The sequence below is a fragment of the Colossoma macropomum genome, unplaced genomic scaffold (assembly GCF_904425465.1).
Source record: "Colossoma macropomum unplaced genomic scaffold, Colossoma_macropomum, whole genome shotgun sequence".
NCBI lineage: Eukaryota > Metazoa > Chordata > Actinopteri > Characiformes > Serrasalmidae > Colossoma > Colossoma macropomum.
The window spans coordinates 2,140,683-2,159,346 of NW_023495878.1; the positions used below are offsets into that span (position 1 = coordinate 2,140,683).

Genomic DNA, 18,664 nt, shown 5'->3' on the forward strand with positions numbered 1-18,664 from the left:
TTAAAAAAGATGGTTCTTCAAGGGTTCTTTAGAACCATGGACATCAAAAGAACCCTTTGCATGGTTCTTCAGAAAGGTTCCTTTTTGACAGGGGTTCTATACAGCACTAAAAAGGGTCTTTTATTGTTACAGGCTTGACAGGCCTCTAGTCCGAGTGGATCAGACACAGCAGAGCATCACTGCTGGACTAAGAATAGTCCATGACCAAACATATCCAGCCACTGATGAAGGACTAGAGGATGACCAGCACAAGCTGTGCAGCAACAGATAAGCTATTATCTCTGACTTTACATCTACAAGGCAGGCCAACAAGGTAGGAGTGTCTAATAAAGTGGACAGTGAGTGGACACAGTGTTTAAAACTCCACTCATACCAGCACAACACACACTAACACACCACCACCACGTCAGTGTCACTGCAGTGCTGAGAATAATCCACCACCCAAATAGTACCTGCTCTGTGGTGGTCCTGTGGGGTCCTGACCACTGAAGAACAGGGTAACAAAGTATGCAGAGAAACAGATGGACTACAGTCTGTAAAGTGCACCTATATAGTTAGTGGAGCTGATAAAATGGACAGAGTAGAATCAAGGAGGTGGTTTCAATGCCATGGCTGACCGGTGTGTATTACAACAGTAATCCTTGGCCATCATAACTGAGCGGTCGACCTGTATTTTGAAGGCGCTCCAAGCGGCCATGTTGAGCGTCCCATAATGTGGGTGGTTTCACAGACGCGGCTGTTTCATTTACAGAGAAACGAACGCAGGTCCTCCTGTGGGTCCTGTGGGCAGCAGCTGCAGCAGCAGACCGCCTGCAAGAGCCGAGGAGGACAATGTCGAGCTACTCGAGGGTGATTCATCACGCCACGAGTATATTATGCAGCCATAAAGGCTCCATGGACTTGGCGCAGCTGCACAGGAAGGTCTTCCAGCGCTTCGACATCAGCGACGAAGATTTCTGGTACATCGTGAAAAAATGCCCGAGGTTTGCTGTTGTTGTCCGGAACGGGCAGAAGGCGGAGACCGGGGAGGCTGGCTGCACTATAGTGGCCAAAACGTCCCTCCGCCTGTGTAAGAACTACGCCAAGCAGGAGTGCTTCGGCTGCCAGGACCTGCATTTGTGCAAATACTTCGTCTATGGCAACTGCAGATATGGAAAAGGAAGGTGAGAGTCAGCTTGTTACAGTTTCCCCGTTCCACCTTAAATGGTTGCATGTAACCGCTGCACCATTTAAGGTGGAACCAACTCCAGCGTCATCAGGCTTTCCTTGTTTTCTTCAGTCAGTCCAGGTAGCGCTTGTTCACCTCTTTCTAGAAGATAAATAGGTCACATTAAATACATAAAGCATAAACAGCAATGCTAGAACTAACTGGCATTGTGTCTGAGACATAGGAGGGGTTTTCCCTGTTACAACACATCACCTCTCATTTCAGTCCATTGGGAGTCAAAGTGAGACATTTTTAAAGGCCATATCAGGGAAAATCACATTGTTGTAGATTTATTTGAAAGAAAAATGTTTGATTTAGTATGTAAGCATCAAACTTCACAATGTACAGCTTCTTCTCAGTCAGTATATGGAAAATAAGCTGAAACAAAAAACAGTACTGTTTTTGTGATGCCATAAACGCCAACACACATTTAACCTCTTCGAACGCTGAAGACCACCGGTGGTTCCAAAACACACTTCGTCATATTCTTCATAACTTTCATATTTCATAAGCTACATTCAGAAGGTGGGTGTCATATGAGAGCTGTAACTGTCTTCTTTCCAGTCAAATAGATGGGTGATGTAATTTTAAACCCTTATAATAAAAGAAGCTGAACTCTCAATTTTTTTTTCTGCTGAAAGTCGACCCATTTTTCCACAAATCTGGGCTGTAAACTATAAACAGATGGCGTCTCTTCAGTGATCTGGTCTGTAAAAATTACTTTTGTAAAATAATACAAAGAGCATCTAGGATTTTTGACTTTCAGCAGTAAATTGTAAGCATATAACAATATGTGTATCATAAAACACGTTTTCTGTTCATTTGTGGGGGAATTTTTACAAAAAAAAAAAAATAAAAATTTACATTTATTTCATGCAGTTACTGAATAATTTGCCTTACGATTTGGTCATGTAAATTCAGATGGACAAACCAAAATATACCCTGGAGAATAAGAGGTTAAATGTTAAACCTGAGGCAGTTTAGCCCCGCCCATTCACACTGAAGTGCTTCAGTCAGTCCAGTTAGCTTAGCTTTGCTAATGTTCATCTATTTCTCAGAAATAAATAGTTCACATCAAATACATAAATCATAATAAACAGTAACAGTAGAACTAACTGGCCTTGTATCTGAGACATAGGAGGGTTTTTCCATGTTACAACACATCACCTCTCATTTCAGTCTGTTGTGAGTCAAAGTGAGACATTTTAAAGGCCATATCAGGGAAAATCACATTTTTGTAGGTTTATTTGAAAGAAAAATGTTTGATTTAGTATGTAAGCATCAAACTTCACAATGCACAGCTTCTTCTCAGTTGATATATAGAAAATAAGCTGAAAAAAAACAGTACTGTTTTTGTGATGCCATAAAAGCCAACACACATTTAACCTCTTCAACTCCTTGAGACCACCGGTGGTTCCAAAACACACTTCGTCATATTCTTCATAACTTCTTTCATCACAACATCTCTGTCAATTATGAATTAAAGTGAGGCATTTTAAAGGGACCATATTATGGATAATCTATTTTTTGTAGCTTTATTGAAAGAAATATGTTTGATGAAGTATGTAAGCATCAGACTTCACAATGTACCACTTCTTCTTAGTCAGTATATGGAAAATAAGCTGCAAAAACAGTATTGTTTTTGTGATGTCATATAAGCCAACACAGTTAAATATTAAAGCTGAGGCGGTTTGGCCCCGCCCACTCACACTGATGTTCTTCAGTCAGTCCAGTTAGCTTAGCCTTGCTAATGTTCATCTCTTTCTCTGTATAAATACATAAATCATAATTAACAGTAATAGTAGAACTAATTGGTCTTGTATCGGAGACATGGGAGATTTTTTTTTCCATGTTACAACACATCACATCTCACTACAATCTGTCAGTCTGAATTAAAGTGAGATATTTTAAAGAGCTCACATCAGGGAAAATCAAATATTTGTAGCTTTTAGTATGTAAACATCAAACTTCAAAATGTACCGTTCACTTCTTCTCAGTCAATATATGGACAATAAGCTGCAAAAACAGTATTGTTTGTATGATGTCATGTAAGCCAACACACATTTAAATATTAAACCTATGGCAGTTTAGCCCCGCCCACTCACACTGAAGTTATAACGAATATATCAGCCTGGATTATTTTCCTTTTGAATGAGGTACAATACAGGACAGAACAGAGGTAATTTACCTATATCAGTCTTAAAGGCACAGTAACAAAAAACAGTCATTGTAAGGGATAAAAAGAGGACAGAAAATGGTCATGTGAAAATTATTTTGACTATTTCTGATACAGAAACCACACAAGCATTATAAGAGAACCTCAGGGGAAAAGGTTAAATATAAGAGTGTAGATTAAGGGCCCTGTAATTTAATATTGTGCTTTGCTTTATAGACAGAAACAACCTTAATTCAACCTTCACAACCTTGAATCATAGCTGTAATCCTCCTCAATATAAGAACGGTTTTGATTGGTCTGAAGTTATTCGAGTGGGTGTGTCCTGTTAATAAGTAAAATCTATCTCAGATTTCTATACAGTAGTGGTTGTCATAGAAACCAGGGGCCTAATAATATATATTATGTGTTTTCCTTTGGGTACCATTTTGCCTTGCATTGCACCCTGCATGCATTTTACAGATAAAGTTTGGGCAAAAAGCATATCACAAAACTATCGTAAAACAAAGTCTCAGCCATCAGGCAAAGTATAGCCATTTCATATAATAACGTTCTGTGAGGGAGATTTTAGAGATGGACGTCTGGTTCCCATCACCACCACTGTGAAGAAGTCTGTATCTTACAAATGTAATGAAGAAATTTGAAACATTGATGGAATTTTCCTCTAAATGTGGTAAATATGCTGACATAATAAAACAGAATTTAATGTAATTAATATAAATTAATAAGATCAAATTTATTATACGCAGGCATTCCAGATTTAGCACAGTGCACATTTGGAGGTGATCTGTTGTAATTACAGCTGCTGAGTGTGTTTGTTTGTGTTTTGGTCATTTAGGAAGGAGTGCAGATTCTCTCATAATATTCAGTCAGAGCATAACTCTCCCCTCCTCCGGGAGTGCACCCTTCATGAGCTTCACGAGGAAGATCTCTTCCTCCTCCTGCTACAGAATGATCCCTCTCTACTGCCTGAGGTGAGGGCACACGTCTGTCAGCATGCACCTGTGTTAACACACACACTCAGCAAATACTCTGTTAGCCACCAATCATTTGGGCTGCTGCACCTTGTAAAGCCAGTTTTCTGTTTTAACATCACTGTTGACCTCAGAAGTTAGTTGACTCACTAGAGCTGTGCAGAAGTACCTGGTCAGGTACGGAACCATAAACAAATATGTATAAAGCAAAGTGCAGCTGAAAAGGAAAATATGTAGTTATTTATTTGTTAGTGACATTTCTCCTAGTGTATTTTCACAAAAATCCGATTCATATGCTTTTACTGAAGTTCTTGAATTGTTGCCATTATTTTTAGGGGTCCAAGCACCAACCGTGCTGGATCCTTATTGTATTTGCTCGGACTTGGTCAATAAGTTGTAGTCCTTCCCGCTATTCGGACACATTGGCCCATCCCATACCTACATACCTACATATTTCTGGGTGCTGCTTATTTCATGACTTATACTAAACCAAAATTCACCAAAACCTCCAGAGTTCCAGAGCCAAGTTCTATCCCCGGTGATGCTACAGCCATCTGTGGCTGGGAGTCTGTGAGATCTTAGACATGGACGTTAATGTGATAAATACACTGACACAATAAAACAGAATTTAATGTAATTAATAGAAATGAATAAGATCTTATTTATTATATGTCTGAACCTCAACAATTATCAAAAATAATGACATTTGTAAAGAACATGGTCACCACATGCCAGTCATTCCTTCTGAATTAGAGTAGTGTTGACTAAAACAGCTGTAACTTATGAAGGCTTTTATATGTTCTATTGAAACTTGATTGACTTTTTTGCCCACTATAGTTGCCACATAATAATTAATCACACACAAACACACACACACACACACACACACACACACACACACACACACACATTTTATCATGTATCCTCCTCCAGTCTGATTTATTAGACCTTATTGAGCTGATTGGTGCTTGGACCCCACAGGTTGCCACTTGTGACTATATTGTAATCATTCCAGTTTCTGCCCTGTATTTAGAAACAGGTCTTTAATGAAATGTAGCAATGAAAACTGATGCAATTTGTGAAGAATACTAGTCATGTTACAGTCAGGCAGCGAACTTCTGAGTCCAACAGCAATGTTAGTTTATATTTAAACTGTTCTTAAAGGGGAATTCCACTGATTTTTCAATATTTCTTTTCCCATAATTTAGTGGTTGAGATGTAAAGAAAGTCATTCAGAGTGGTTTAATGTGAAATGGTTCATTGTAGAAAAACATACCGACTGATTTCTTTACAGTGGTGATAGGAACCAGGTGTCATGATGTTTACAACACGGATGTAGCTGTTTTATTTACTTTCCAAAACCACACAGGTCTTTTATGTGAGTTTTTATAGGTAACGTTGATCATGGTGAGAGAGAGATAAATCTGAAAAAAATTGTTTCCATTAGGCACTAATTTGCCTCACAGCACCCTGCATGTATTTCTCCACCATGAATAAATTTTAGGCCAAAACCTTCTCAGAGCTATTGTAAAACAGGCAATTCTTGTAATGACTTTCCGTGAAGTAGCTTTTAGAAGCATTACGCACCACACATCTGTTTCCTGTCACCACCACTGTGAACAATTCTGAGTCGGTAAGTTTCTCTAGAACGGAGAATTTAACGTCAGACCACTCTGAATCACTGTGTTTACATGTTACCCATTTAATTATGCAGAAATTTGGAAAAATCACTGGAATTCCCCTTTAATTTGTATATTGGCCTGTTAGACACACCTGTACGGCAGGTCAGCCTAATATAAAGACAAAGGAGTGTCTTTAATAACTCCAGAATGTTAGTCAGACAGTTGTCCACCACATATTCTCCCCAGTGTAAAACATACATTGTAACTGGTGATATTGTTGTTTAATTTTTGCATTTTTCCTGTTTTTTGTGTCTGAGCTTTTATTTACCTAATATTTAAGTTTCATTTCAAGCTGGGATATTTCTGCATTCTAGGTACTGCTCCTGCCGTTTGAAACTCTCCTCTGCATTTTGTCTCAGTGCACTCAGATGACAAATTTTTTTCCAATAACATTTTATAGCATTTACATGCATATTTAGCATGTTTAGCCTTTGTTTAGCCTGGAGCTGGCGCGGCTGTATGAGTCTAAAGAAACGTCAGATGCTTTAATGAAAGAAGATGTCCAAGTTTCTGTGTCTGTCAGTCAGTACCAGTTACATGAAATGGAAAGGATTGGAAAAGGGTGCAGCCACCAAGTTATCTGGCTGAATTTAATCTAGAAGTAGTTTGTAGTTACAGTGACATTTGATGAATTAGAAAAGAAAAAAAGAAGGAAAGAAAATGAAGGAAAACAAAACCAAGGTGTGTGCAAGAGAAAGAAGGTCTGTTGTCCTCTTGGATGAAGAGTTGCAGATGAACGGATGTTGGTGGATGTTTCAAAGTGAAGGAGCTTCACCCTGGGAAATGAGTGGGAGTTCACACTCGACGTTTAAAAAAAAAAAAACAAGAAAAAAAACTAGAAAAGAAAAAAGACCTGTTGATGTCTTAATTTTTCGAGAGGAAAGGCCTGTAAGTCTTGAGGTAAAGTAGAACACTCTGGTTTGAGGTTTGGAAAGAATTTGAGCGAATGAGAAATTGTCTAATAGTTGTGATCCTTATGCTTTTGCCTTTGCACTTGGTATGTGTATGTATTGGTATGAATGGACGTGCATGTGTGCGTGTGTGTTTTTTTTTCTTTTTCCTGTTCTGTATTTTTCCGTGCAAATATCATGACGCTTCACCAAACTACCGGGCTGTGTCCGTGTGCAGGTGTGCTCTCACTACAATAAAGGTTCGGGGCTGTTCGGGGCCTGCACCTTTAAGGAGCGCTGCACTAAGGTGCACATTTGTCAGCACTTTGTGCAGGACGACTGCATCTTCGGCACCAAATGCAAGAGGCTCCACAGCGTAGACGAGTACAGCCGCAGGATGCTGGAGGAAAGGGGCCTCAGCAGCGACATCATCCAGGACCTGCCTTACCTCTACCAGAACGTTTACCGCCTCAACTCCCATGGACTGGACAGGGGTAGGTCATGGAATGTTGTTTCATTACACAAGTAGGTATATATTGACCCGTAACTTCTCTGAATAAGAATGCTGATCTGGGATTAGCTTTAGTCTGATGACTGGAATTACTGAATAATCTATGGTTAGTTAAAAAATGTATACAGTAGAAAAGACTGCACTTAATTATAGCCAAACTAATTCAGTCCTCACATAGTACTGTGCAAAGGTCAGAGATCACCCTTCATTTATTTTCGGTCAGACACCAAAATATCTCTGTAATTAAACGTTTAAGATGTACACAAAGTCATTCAGAGTGGTTTGGTGTGAAATGCTCCGTTCCAAAGAAACCTGCAGTGTCAGAATTGTTTACAGTGGTGGTGATAGGAACCAGATGATTTAAGCGTTTAATGTCTCTAAAAGCTACAAGTTATTACATGTAGTAGTTCTGAATACGCTGCCTGATGCCTTAGACATTGTTTTATAATAGTTTTGAGTAGATTTTGGCTTAAAACTTATTTTTTAGACATGCAAGGCATGAAGAAAACTTATTTTTTCACCTTTATCATTATTAACATGAACTATTTTATCATTATTAACAAAATATAAACCCAGGCACATGAAGGCTCGCTGGTTCACTGGTTTTGGATAGTAAATAAATGTCTATATTTCTATCACCACCACTGCAAAGAAACCAGAAAATTCCCCTTTAAGTATAAGTTAACACATTTTTCAATGTCTGGAAAAAAGCCTCAACATCGAAATATAAAATCACGTTTCAGTATTTAGTGTGTGCACCCCTGGCCCTCATTACAGCTTCCATTCATTTCAGGACACTTGCTTTCACTGTCACAGTGGAAGAATGGACAGAAACACCTGTGGATTTTTCATTTCTGAAGCACTAAGCTAGCCCAGTTGGTGATTACATAGTAATTATATTACCATCGGGAGTAACTGTAGCTTCTAACGCTCACATGCGGTAGTTTGTCACTGAATTTGGATCAAGATTATATTGTTTGTTGAGATAATTCTGCTGACGCTAATCATTTCATTACATGGTCTGATGAGACCTAGATCAGTGTTCTTACTCTGAGATGCTTGATAAAAATGGGCTAAGGAGAGCTAAGAAGCTCTAATATATGTACCGTGTGAAACTGTATCAAAAAGAAATTAAAGATGTCTGTGTGTCTGTTTCAGAGAGAATAGCAAGCCTTTCAGAGAGACCTCTTACACAGGCAGAAGAGAAGAGTGAGATCTGTATTCACTTCATCAGGCGGAATTGCAGGTTTCAAGGTCTGTTTCTCTCTCTCTCTCTCTCTCTCTCTCTCTCTCTCTCTCTCTCTCTCTCCCTCTCTGTATTCTTCCTAAGTCATTTTCTTCTCATATTGCTGATTCATGTTTAGAGCAGTGCAAACGGGTGCATTTCAATCTACCATACAAATGGGAGGTGTATGAGGGCGATGGCTGGAGAGATCTGAGGGGGATGGAGGAGATAGAGAGAGCCTACTGTGACCCCAAGAACACACACAGGTGGGCATGCGTACGTTTACTGCTTTTACAGGAAAGCATGACAGATTTACTTCCATCTGTAGGAGTGAACTGAACTGTTCTTTCTGAAAATTGAGCTATGTACAGTTGTGTGTAACATCTTTTCTTACATCTGCTTTCCTTTTTTTTTTAATTTTATATTTATTTCTTTTCTTCTTTCTGGGCCTGTCTCATCTTGCCTTCCCCTCTGTCTCTGTTGGTTCAGTCCGGGCTCAAAGCCGGTGGACTTCCTATCGATGACGCGGGTGAGTGATCCGGTGCGGCGTCTCTCCACAGCGTCTTCTGTCACCAAGCCGGTCCATTACATTCTGACTACACAGTGGTTGTGGTACTACAAAGGAGACCACGAGAACTGGATAGAGTACGGCAAGCCGGTGAGACCACACAGCATCACCTCAGACAGCTTATGAAGTGCTGCGAGTGCATTCTTTCCGAGTTATCCAGGGTTTCATTCACGGTTTTGCTATGTGACACGGAATTTGGGTCTCTTTTCGAGCTCTTACACTGCACAAATAAATCTCAAGCCAGCCAGCCTGCATGCTCAGAACTGACTCACATCACAACTATTTTTAAGCTTTCTGGATAGTGACATCTGATTGGTTCACATCATAGACTAGTGAGAAGATATTGCCTATATCTCCAGCAGCTCCGCCTTGGTTATTTTACCAGCACGGACAGAGTGTCACAGACTGAAGTGACATGATTGTTCTAGAGCGAGGAGCGACTTTAGAAAGTTGCAGCGTTGGGGTTCTATCTGCTCCAAGGTCGTTCTGATACCTCCATTCTGCAAGCGTAACACATGCTAAGGTCCTCAACTCTTGAGTTCCTTTAAATTCATCTCCTGCCACCAAAGCCATTGGGACACTCAAATAAAGAATACAATTACAAATGAACAGAGGTGGGAACAAGTCACTAAGTTGCAAGTAACAAGTAAGTCTTAAGTGTTGACACTCAAGTCCCGAGTCAAGTCCGAAATCAAGATAGTTGAGTCTCGATTCAAGACCAGAGTCAGTACAGACGAGTCCCAAGTCAGTAGTCCTAATCTTTGAGTCCTAAACAAGTCAGTATTCATCCCTAATCCAATTTAAGATGAAGAATGCATACTGACTTGTGTCTCTCTCTCTCTCTCTCTCTCTCTCTCTCTATATATATATATATATATATATATATATATATATATATATATATATATATATATATACGTGTGTGTGTGTGTGTGTGTGTGTGTGTGTGTGTATGTATGTATATTTAAAACAACCGCAAATTTGAATTGAATTTAGAAACCAACAGAAACCAAAACGATCAAAGAAACTGAACAACGTTTACAGAAAAGACATCAAAATCATGGTCAATGTACGAAGCTGAAGGCGAAAAAGTCAACAGCTTCTTATTTAAATTTTCCGCTCCACCTTAAATGGTGCAGCAGTTACGTTCCAGCACCTAACTGCTGCACCATTAAGGTGGAACAGCAAATTCAAGTTCAGAATTTACTTTTAAATTAAAAATCATTTAAAGTAAACATTTAAAAGGCATGTTACTCTACCTGCCTTTGCTCAGATTAAAGACAGCCTGATTAACAGCTGCTAAACTGTTCCAGTTATTCAGTCCCCCTAACCTCTTGTTAGCTTGGTACATGTGTGTTATATATATATATATATATATATATATATATATATATATATATATATATATATATATATATATATATATATGGACTGGCTGAGGAGCTCTGAGGACCGGTTTGAGAGCCATAACTCTACATGCTAGTGACTCATGTGGTTCAAATGAGTCTTTTGAACAGTGTAAGATAGTATATCGCTGCTGTCGGAAGAAAATTTCACGAAGAATGGACTAAAGAAACAGCCCAAAATTACTTGGAAAAAAGTCTGGTTCCATTGACTTACATTAAATGTAAAACAGGTTTTTTCCTTCTCCTGTAAAGTTACCATTTTGGAGATACAAAGTTTTCTTCCGACAACAGTGAAATGCATTTATGCATTGTTCTCACTCCAGTCATCTCACTGAAGTTGGCAACCCTGGTTACCAAATAAAAAAAAAAGTAGTAAAAGCAGCTAGTGACTGTGGACTGTGACTGCATAGCACATGTACCGCCTCTGATCTTTCTGTTTTTTTGTCTGGATAATCTATAAGCTAATAATAATAGCTAATAAGGAATAATCTGAATGCTGCTCTTAATTACTGTGGTTGTTCTAAATGCACACCGTATCCTGCTGCATGGTTTTATGTGTGTCTTCCTCAGGACGATAAGCAGCGTGTGACATCTGTAACGTCCCGTGATCTGGAAGAAGCTTTTCTGACAGGCAACACAGCAGAGGTCACAGTCATAAAGGGCAACAGGCATTACTTTGTCAGTTTCCAAGGTAACTTCACATGCATACACGCAGAAAACCCAAGAGTTGTGTTCGCCTGACGTTACACAATGGATAGAAAAGTGAACACTACATTTTGAAAACAGCCAGTGATAAACGTCATTTCATTTGCATGATCATTATTAGGGGTGTAACGATACAGCCCACGATTCTAGAAAAGTGATGACCATAATTATGTTGTTGAACAACTTACTAATGACACTAGAGCTGACAGGCTGCAGGAGAGCTGGAGTGAGGATTGATTGTTGCTGATTGTTTTTGCTCTAAACAAACTTCAGTGTTTAAAGAGTGCAGCTGCGTTAGATGACATAATTAACAGATTGTCCTTTCCCCATGATGTGTCATATCTGCATGATGCATATTGTCACATTTGCTTTGTGATATAAATGCAGCTTCACAGTACATATTTACACCCCTACTCATAACTGTCCACTACTAGTTTCTTATTCATAATTCACATTTTGGCTTAACCTTTTTAACTCCTTGGGACCACCAGTGGCTCCAAAATGCACTTCGTCATATTCTTCATAACTTTCACATTTCATTAGCTACATTCAAAAGGTGGGTGTTGTATGAGAGCTGTAACGGTCTTCTTTCCAATCAAATAGATGGGTAATGTAATTTTAAACCCTTATAATAGGAGAAGCTGAAAGATGACCCCTTAAATTGTAAGCATATAGCAATATGTGTATGATCATAAAACACATTCTGTTAATTTGAGGGGAGCTTTTACAAAAAAAAAAGAAATAAATAAAATAAAAATTTACATTTATTTCATGCAGTATTCATGCTGAATAATTTTCCTTATGATTTGGACATTTAAATTCAGATGGAAAAACAACCAAAATACACCCTGGAGAATAAGAGGTGCTCCTCTAATACTCTTGACATGGGTGAAGTTTAGGTTCTTCCGACAACAGCGAAATGCATTTATGCATTGTTCTCACTCCAGCCACCTGAAGGTCTCACTCCAGTCACCTCACTGAAGTTGGCAACCCTGGTTACCAAATTAAAAAAAAAGTAGTAAAAGCAGCTAGTGACTGTGCCTGCATAGCACATGTACCGCCTCTGATCTTTCTGTTTTTTTGTCTGGATAATCTATAAACTGATAATAATAGCTTATAAGGAATAATCTGAATGCTGCTCTTAATTACTGTGGTTGTTCTAAATGCACACCGCATCCTGCTGCATGGTTAAATTAAATATTTACATTTATTTCATGCAGTATTCATGCTGAATAATTTGTCTTATGATTTGGGCATTTAAATTCAGATGGAAAAACAACCAAAATACACCCTGGAGAATAAGAGGTGCTCCTCTAATGCTCTTGACATGGGTGAAGTTTAGGTTCTGTCCGAATTTGCTCACTAGTTCAGTATGTATTTAATCAGTGCATAGTAAATACGAATAGGGGCACCGGTCCTGGCATTAGGTCCATGGAGGGGGGGAACACTGGGACGCTGATGACTCCATGCCATGCTGTCATTTTCATGAATGGAATATTTCATCCAGTGAGTAAGTCACACGTAGCAATGTTTAATGCAAGTAAGCCTTTCTTCAGGCGATTAACACTGCTAGCATAAATGCTAATTTCCATTAGCATCTCTTGTGCCAAGCAAACCATTATTTTCCCTAAGCAGTTCATAGCAGCTGTAGCTAAAACACAGTCAATTGATGACGGAATAGAAATTCCATCTGATCCTTTCAGTCAAGATTTAAACACTGTAACTGAATATTTCCAAATGCAAATGCAGCCTGTTAGCAGGTCAGGCTACTTTAATGTCATTTGTTCATAAAATGAGTAAATGAAGTGCAATTCTTGTGAAACGAGCATGTTCTGGTATGTTATTATGCTAAATGTATCATGTGATATTATTTTGTAAGTAGTGCAGGTAGTTAGTGGCAAACATTAAAGGTACAGTATGTAAGATTTAGTGGTATTTAGTGGTAATATATATGAATACCCCTCCCTCACCCCTCCCTTTCCAAGCACATAGTAAAACCAGCGATGGCTGTCTTGTTTTTGCTTCTTTGACGACGAGGCTCCTTTGCTTTTTCTCATGCTGAATAGTAAGTCTGATTCTCCATTTGTCAAAATTTGTGTTGTCAAACTTCTCACAACACAAAATGATTCTTCTTCTTTCAGTGTCTCCCAACCGGTGCTGTTGCACCACCAAATTCAAGCTGTCACTTCAATGTAAAAATCCAAAATTCACTTTCTGGAGCTAATGTTTGGTCTGTCTGGCGGCGCAATATTGTGGCCTCTGTTGGAAGAAGACCTGCTCCCTACGTAGATATGAAAGGCTAATTCTAAACTGACGAAAACAGTGATTCGTAGTTGTGATTATACATTAAAGAAAACATGGTTTTGTATACCATATTCCATTTCTGTTTAAAGATCCCCCTAAATCTTACACACTGCACCTTTAACATCAAAGCGTATAAGTCAAGTTAAATTAGAGACAAATGCAGCTGGTTAGCTAAGTAGCTAACAGAATGCTATGAACACTTCAATCAGTAGAAAACTGATAATTAATGATAAACTGTGACAAAGTGTCTTGCTAGACCAAAACCTTATAAGAGGCAAATGAGAGAACACATTTATGAGAGTCGAACTAGAGATGTGATGCTATTTCCAGCATTTCCAGTCAGGGAGCATAGTGAACAGTCGATGCTCTCTGTTTTATACGGTGCATTGTGGGAACTTTCAGGAAACTAAAGTTACAGTATTTAGTTTAAGTAACAAAATAATATACAGTGTAATGTTATAAAATACCTTTTTAAAGACTCAATTTGAAACCTACCTTCTTCATTGGTGTAGTGTTTTGTCTTGGCCCTCAACTCACCACAAACATTGAATAAGACATGGTTTAGGCACAACTTGTGTCCAGCGTAGTGTGATAAAAAGTTACTGGAACATTGTCAAATATATGCTGACAAAGCAAATAGGCTTAGGCAAATGTTTGGGCAGCCCTTTTGTTGATTTTCCAACCGAAAATAAGTTACACATCCTCTACACAGACACACTTCTGCACTTTTTTAAAAACTCCAGCAGCACTGCGGTGTCTGATCCACTCAGACCAGCACAACACACACTAACACACCACCACTACATCAGTGTTACTGCAGTGCTGAGAATGATCCACCACCCAAATAGTACCTGCCCTGTGAGGGTCCATGGGGGTCCTGACCACTGAAGAACAGGGTAAAAGGGGGCTAAAAAAGTATGCAGAGAAACAGATGGACTACAGTCTGTAACTGTAGAACTACAAAGTGCACCTTTATAGTAAGTGGAGCTGATAAAATGGACAATGAGCGTAGAAACAAGGAGGTGTCCTGTACAAAAATTATTAATTACACTTAAATGTTTTTTTAATATGTAGTAATATGTTACACTCAGCAAATAAACAGAAACTGTGCACTAAACATTGCAGAAAAATTTATTCTCTGAACAACATTTGATTTTGTGGTTCTGTCTAAAGCACACTGTGCACTCCATTGCAGATATGTACCAGCGGAACCCCAAACACAACACGAAGAGGAGAGTCCGCAGGCGGCCACGCTTTGTTTCCATCAGCGAGGTGGAGAGCAAAGTAGCGCAGTCGAGCAGTCCACACAAACACCCTTCCGCATATACATACTGATATTCTTCACAGATACCTGAGGAAACATATTCAGATATAGCACTGAGTACCAAATAGTCAATGTGACTACATTTGCGGGACATTTCCCACATTCGTTTGTAGTGATCAGTGACTAGTTTTGATTTATGTTGTATAACTAGTGAATACATTATAACTATGAACAATAAGGAAAGTGTAAAATGACAGTAAACAATAATGAAATGTACCCGATCATGTTAACGGCAAGATTCAAAGCCTGTGCGTTTGTTCCATTTTGTAATTTCAATAGCACTGATTATGGAGCTTGTTTTACGCAACTCAGGCAAAAGGTCTTATTGGCAAACAGCTGGACTGGGTTGCACCAGGTTTGCATAAGTTTATACTTAAGTTTGTGCGTAAAGTCTTTACTTAGTCGTAGGTACACTAGTTAATTTCAGACCATCCTTTTACTAAATTTGGTTGCACCACAAATCCATATGTCGTATCTTAACTAGTATCGACTAACTGATGCGTACGTCGCTTTAACATGATAATAACGTGCTCAGAACCAATCAGTAAACCCGCTGCCATGGAAACGCGACAGCACTTACGGCTCTGAGTTTTCCTCGGAAAAATATTCAGCATAGAAGAGAACGATGGGTACAGGTTAAACTGAATAAAACGAATTATCTACAGTCACTGTCTGTTTATTCTGTAATATTTCCCTGAGAAAACCAAGTATGCGGATTTTTAAACGACAGTTTCTGGATAACCGACACAACAGCAGCCTCAGTTTAGCCGTTTGTGCAGCTGCTGAGTCTCACTGAGCTGGAGCTGTGGGTGTTTAGCTTCATGCTCGGAGTTTAAACCAAGGCCGATGATTAGAGCTGTAAGTAAAATCACAGCGTGTAACATATAGAAATTTCAGCTTAGTTAACCAAAAAGGTTTTTCGTGCTTTCTATGTTGTTTCTGATGGTTTTCCTAAAACTTAAACCTGCTGAGGAGGAGGTCTAAATGTTTAGTAACTACTAAACTCAACATTGAAACTAGTTTGTGTGGTGCAACTCGTTTGGATTTAGTAATACATAAACCTGAACTTAGTAAACACTTATGTTACAACTAGTCAACGTTTGAACTTGAGCACAGCTGGTGCAACCGGCCACTGAAGTCTGTTGGGCTTTCACTGCAGTTAATATTACAAAGATTCTGTAAAAACTCAGTGTTTTACTGATAAAGGAATTGTTTAGCAATGCTAAGGGGAGTCCTACAGGCTCCAGGTCAATATTTTTAATGTTACTGACAGACATTACGTTAGGTAATACAAACTATTGGAAACTGGCTATAACAACCTGGATAAATGGGTTAAATGAAACTGAACATTTCTTTCAGAATACCATGCATTACGTTTGCGATTTCTTATCATTCTCAAGTTTTCACAAGTCAAGCATGCAGTGGCCCCAAAAAGTGTTTGAATACATTGACTTCTTTACATTACTTGGTAATACAGTTAACGAAATGTTATTTGTTTTAAAAAAAAACACACTTTTAGGACAACATTGAACTGAAAATAGACTCTTTATGCGGAGAAAGCCTGGAGAAGAGCTTCACCCAGACTGCACTAAGAGTGCTCAGGTGGAAACATCAAAGTCTGGGGCTATTTTTATTACAGTGGTGCTGGTCAGCGTTCATCGACGATCATGAACTCAGAAGTGTACAGAGGTGTTTTGGACACAGACCTGCAGAAGCCTGCAAAGAAACCACTTAAACCATTACAGTCAACATCCCTTTTGCAAGATGCTTTAGTGATCTGTTTTTAAGAAGTGCCGCTCTGCATTTGACATACTGAGGCCAGATTCACGAAAGCTTTCTTAAGAAAAAGAAGTGCATAAGAATGTTCTTACATGCAGTTCTCATGAAGTTCTCAGATATTCTCTTAAGATAATCTTAATTATTTTAAGATCTTCATTGTTTTCTCATGTAGGCTACATTGCATTTTACCATGTACCGTAAACGACACGAGATACATTTTGAGTTTGTGTTAACTGTAATTTCCATTATGTAGTTTATTCTGCTCAGAGGAGCAAAATGGAGGAAAAACATAGTGTTTAAAACATTTTAGCAATCAAGAACTAGAGGTGATGGTGGAAGAAACAGCCAGCAGGAAAAAATCCTCACAGGAAAATATAATAATTGTGAGGTGACAGACGAGGATGAGGGGCAGCAGAGGCAGCGACGGAGATAAATTTAGATGCTTGTCAGCTCTTACAGCCTAAGACCTAAGTGTGAGACCTAAGGTTGAGAACATATTTAAGATTGTAATATTTTCAAGAATACCACTTGTTCTTAGAATTATTCTTAAGAAAACAGTAAAGAAAATAAGAGAATTCTTTTTGATGAATAACAATTCCTCATAACGTTTTTCTTAAGAATGAAGTTTTGAAGTTACACTTTTAAGAACATTTTCTTTCTTCAGATACTTTCGCAAATCCGGCCCGTCTCCTAACATGATGAATGTGATGCCTTTTTAAGTATGGCACAAATGTCCAAATACTTGGGGCCACTGTATACAGAGTGATATATAATATATAGTGCTGCTTATCGTTTCATATTTCTTCTTATTCGTGCTTTTATTTGCAACCTAATGTGTTAGGCTATTTCTGTTTCTATTGAATAGCATTTCATTCCTCAGATGTGCACTTTATTTTTTATGGTCTGCATCCACACTCATTAATAAACGTATACCATGTCCCTGCTGTGCCTCTTTTTACATGAATATAATTTGTTAAGGTGAAAATGGGTGCCGAAGCAGAAATCTTTGTCACTGAGCTTTAATTATGTATTCTGGCTTGTTATATAATGATTATTCGTTATTTAAATGCCAATATTTAAATAGCAATGCTCGCCATCTGGTAACCACTGGTGGGTGTGACGAGTGTTTACTCTCGCTTGTAATGTCAAGCCACGGCCAGTAGGTGGCAGTAATGTATTATTAGGAAGGAATGAATAAAATATACTACAGTGCGTTTCTTTCTGTCATAAACTATAAACTAGCATACTGAGATAATGTATTCAAGTAAAAAGGTGCGTTTGAGCATCACCAGTCTCTTTGCTGACCTTCATTCCTTGCTGGACCAGACCTGTAGCTCCTGTTCAGTCAGCTATGTTCTCTCAATACAAAGCATCTGGAGAAAATGACCCGGCTGCCGTTCTCTGGCTGTAAAACTCATTCATGTTATCTCAGTGATCGTAGACATACCGTGTACCGCAAGCCGCCGTGCTGCTTCAGCGATGCATGCGAAATCAACTACAGACGCTTGGTGTGTGATTGACAGCGCCGTGAGCCAATCGCAGCGGCGCCCTCATCTATACATCGCTCTGAATAAGTTAAAAGTGGGCGGGGCCCAGTGCCGGGCAGCGACCACACCAGCGCGGAGGAGCCGTTATTTTTCAAACCGCCGCTTTTATTTTTAACGGACGAAACAGGAGCCTTAATTTCCAGCCACGGCGTCCCGGAGTCATCGTACATGGAGGCTCCGCGAATCTTCCGGAGCTCGGAGGCTCCGCCGAGCGAACCGAATCACGGGCAGTGGATAGTGTAACGGATCTCTGGCATGGTTTGCTAAGGGGGCGTCAGGGTTTTTTACAGGTTCACCGTGGAAGCCGTCGGCTGTCGGCTATGTTAGGTGTGTGAGGTACTCGCTGTACCGTTACGCCGATTTGTGTCC

General features: G+C 39.2%; 1 protein-coding gene across 2 annotated transcripts; it reads left to right on the forward strand.

The window, feature by feature from the left end:
• The first annotated feature begins 727 nt into the window (after positions 1-727).
• On the forward strand, positions 728-16,852 carry parp12b (poly (ADP-ribose) polymerase family, member 12b). 2 transcript variants are annotated; one of them, XM_036563794.1, is made up of 8 exons: positions 728-1,163; positions 4,219-4,354; positions 7,165-7,420; positions 8,596-8,691; positions 8,802-8,928; positions 9,152-9,320; positions 11,207-11,327; positions 14,841-16,852. In XM_036563794.1, the coding sequence occupies exons 1-8, from the start codon at positions 832-834 to the stop codon at positions 14,978-14,980; spliced, it is 1,377 nt and encodes a 458-aa protein (XP_036419687.1). In that variant the 5' UTR covers positions 728-831; the 3' UTR covers positions 14,981-16,852. The 2 variants fall into 2 exon arrangements, with proteins under 2 accessions (XP_036419687.1, XP_036419688.1); XM_036563795.1 differs by lacking the exons at positions 728-1,163; positions 4,219-4,354 and adding an exon at positions 6,469-6,936.
• The last annotated feature ends 1,812 nt before the right edge of the window (positions 16,853-18,664 follow it).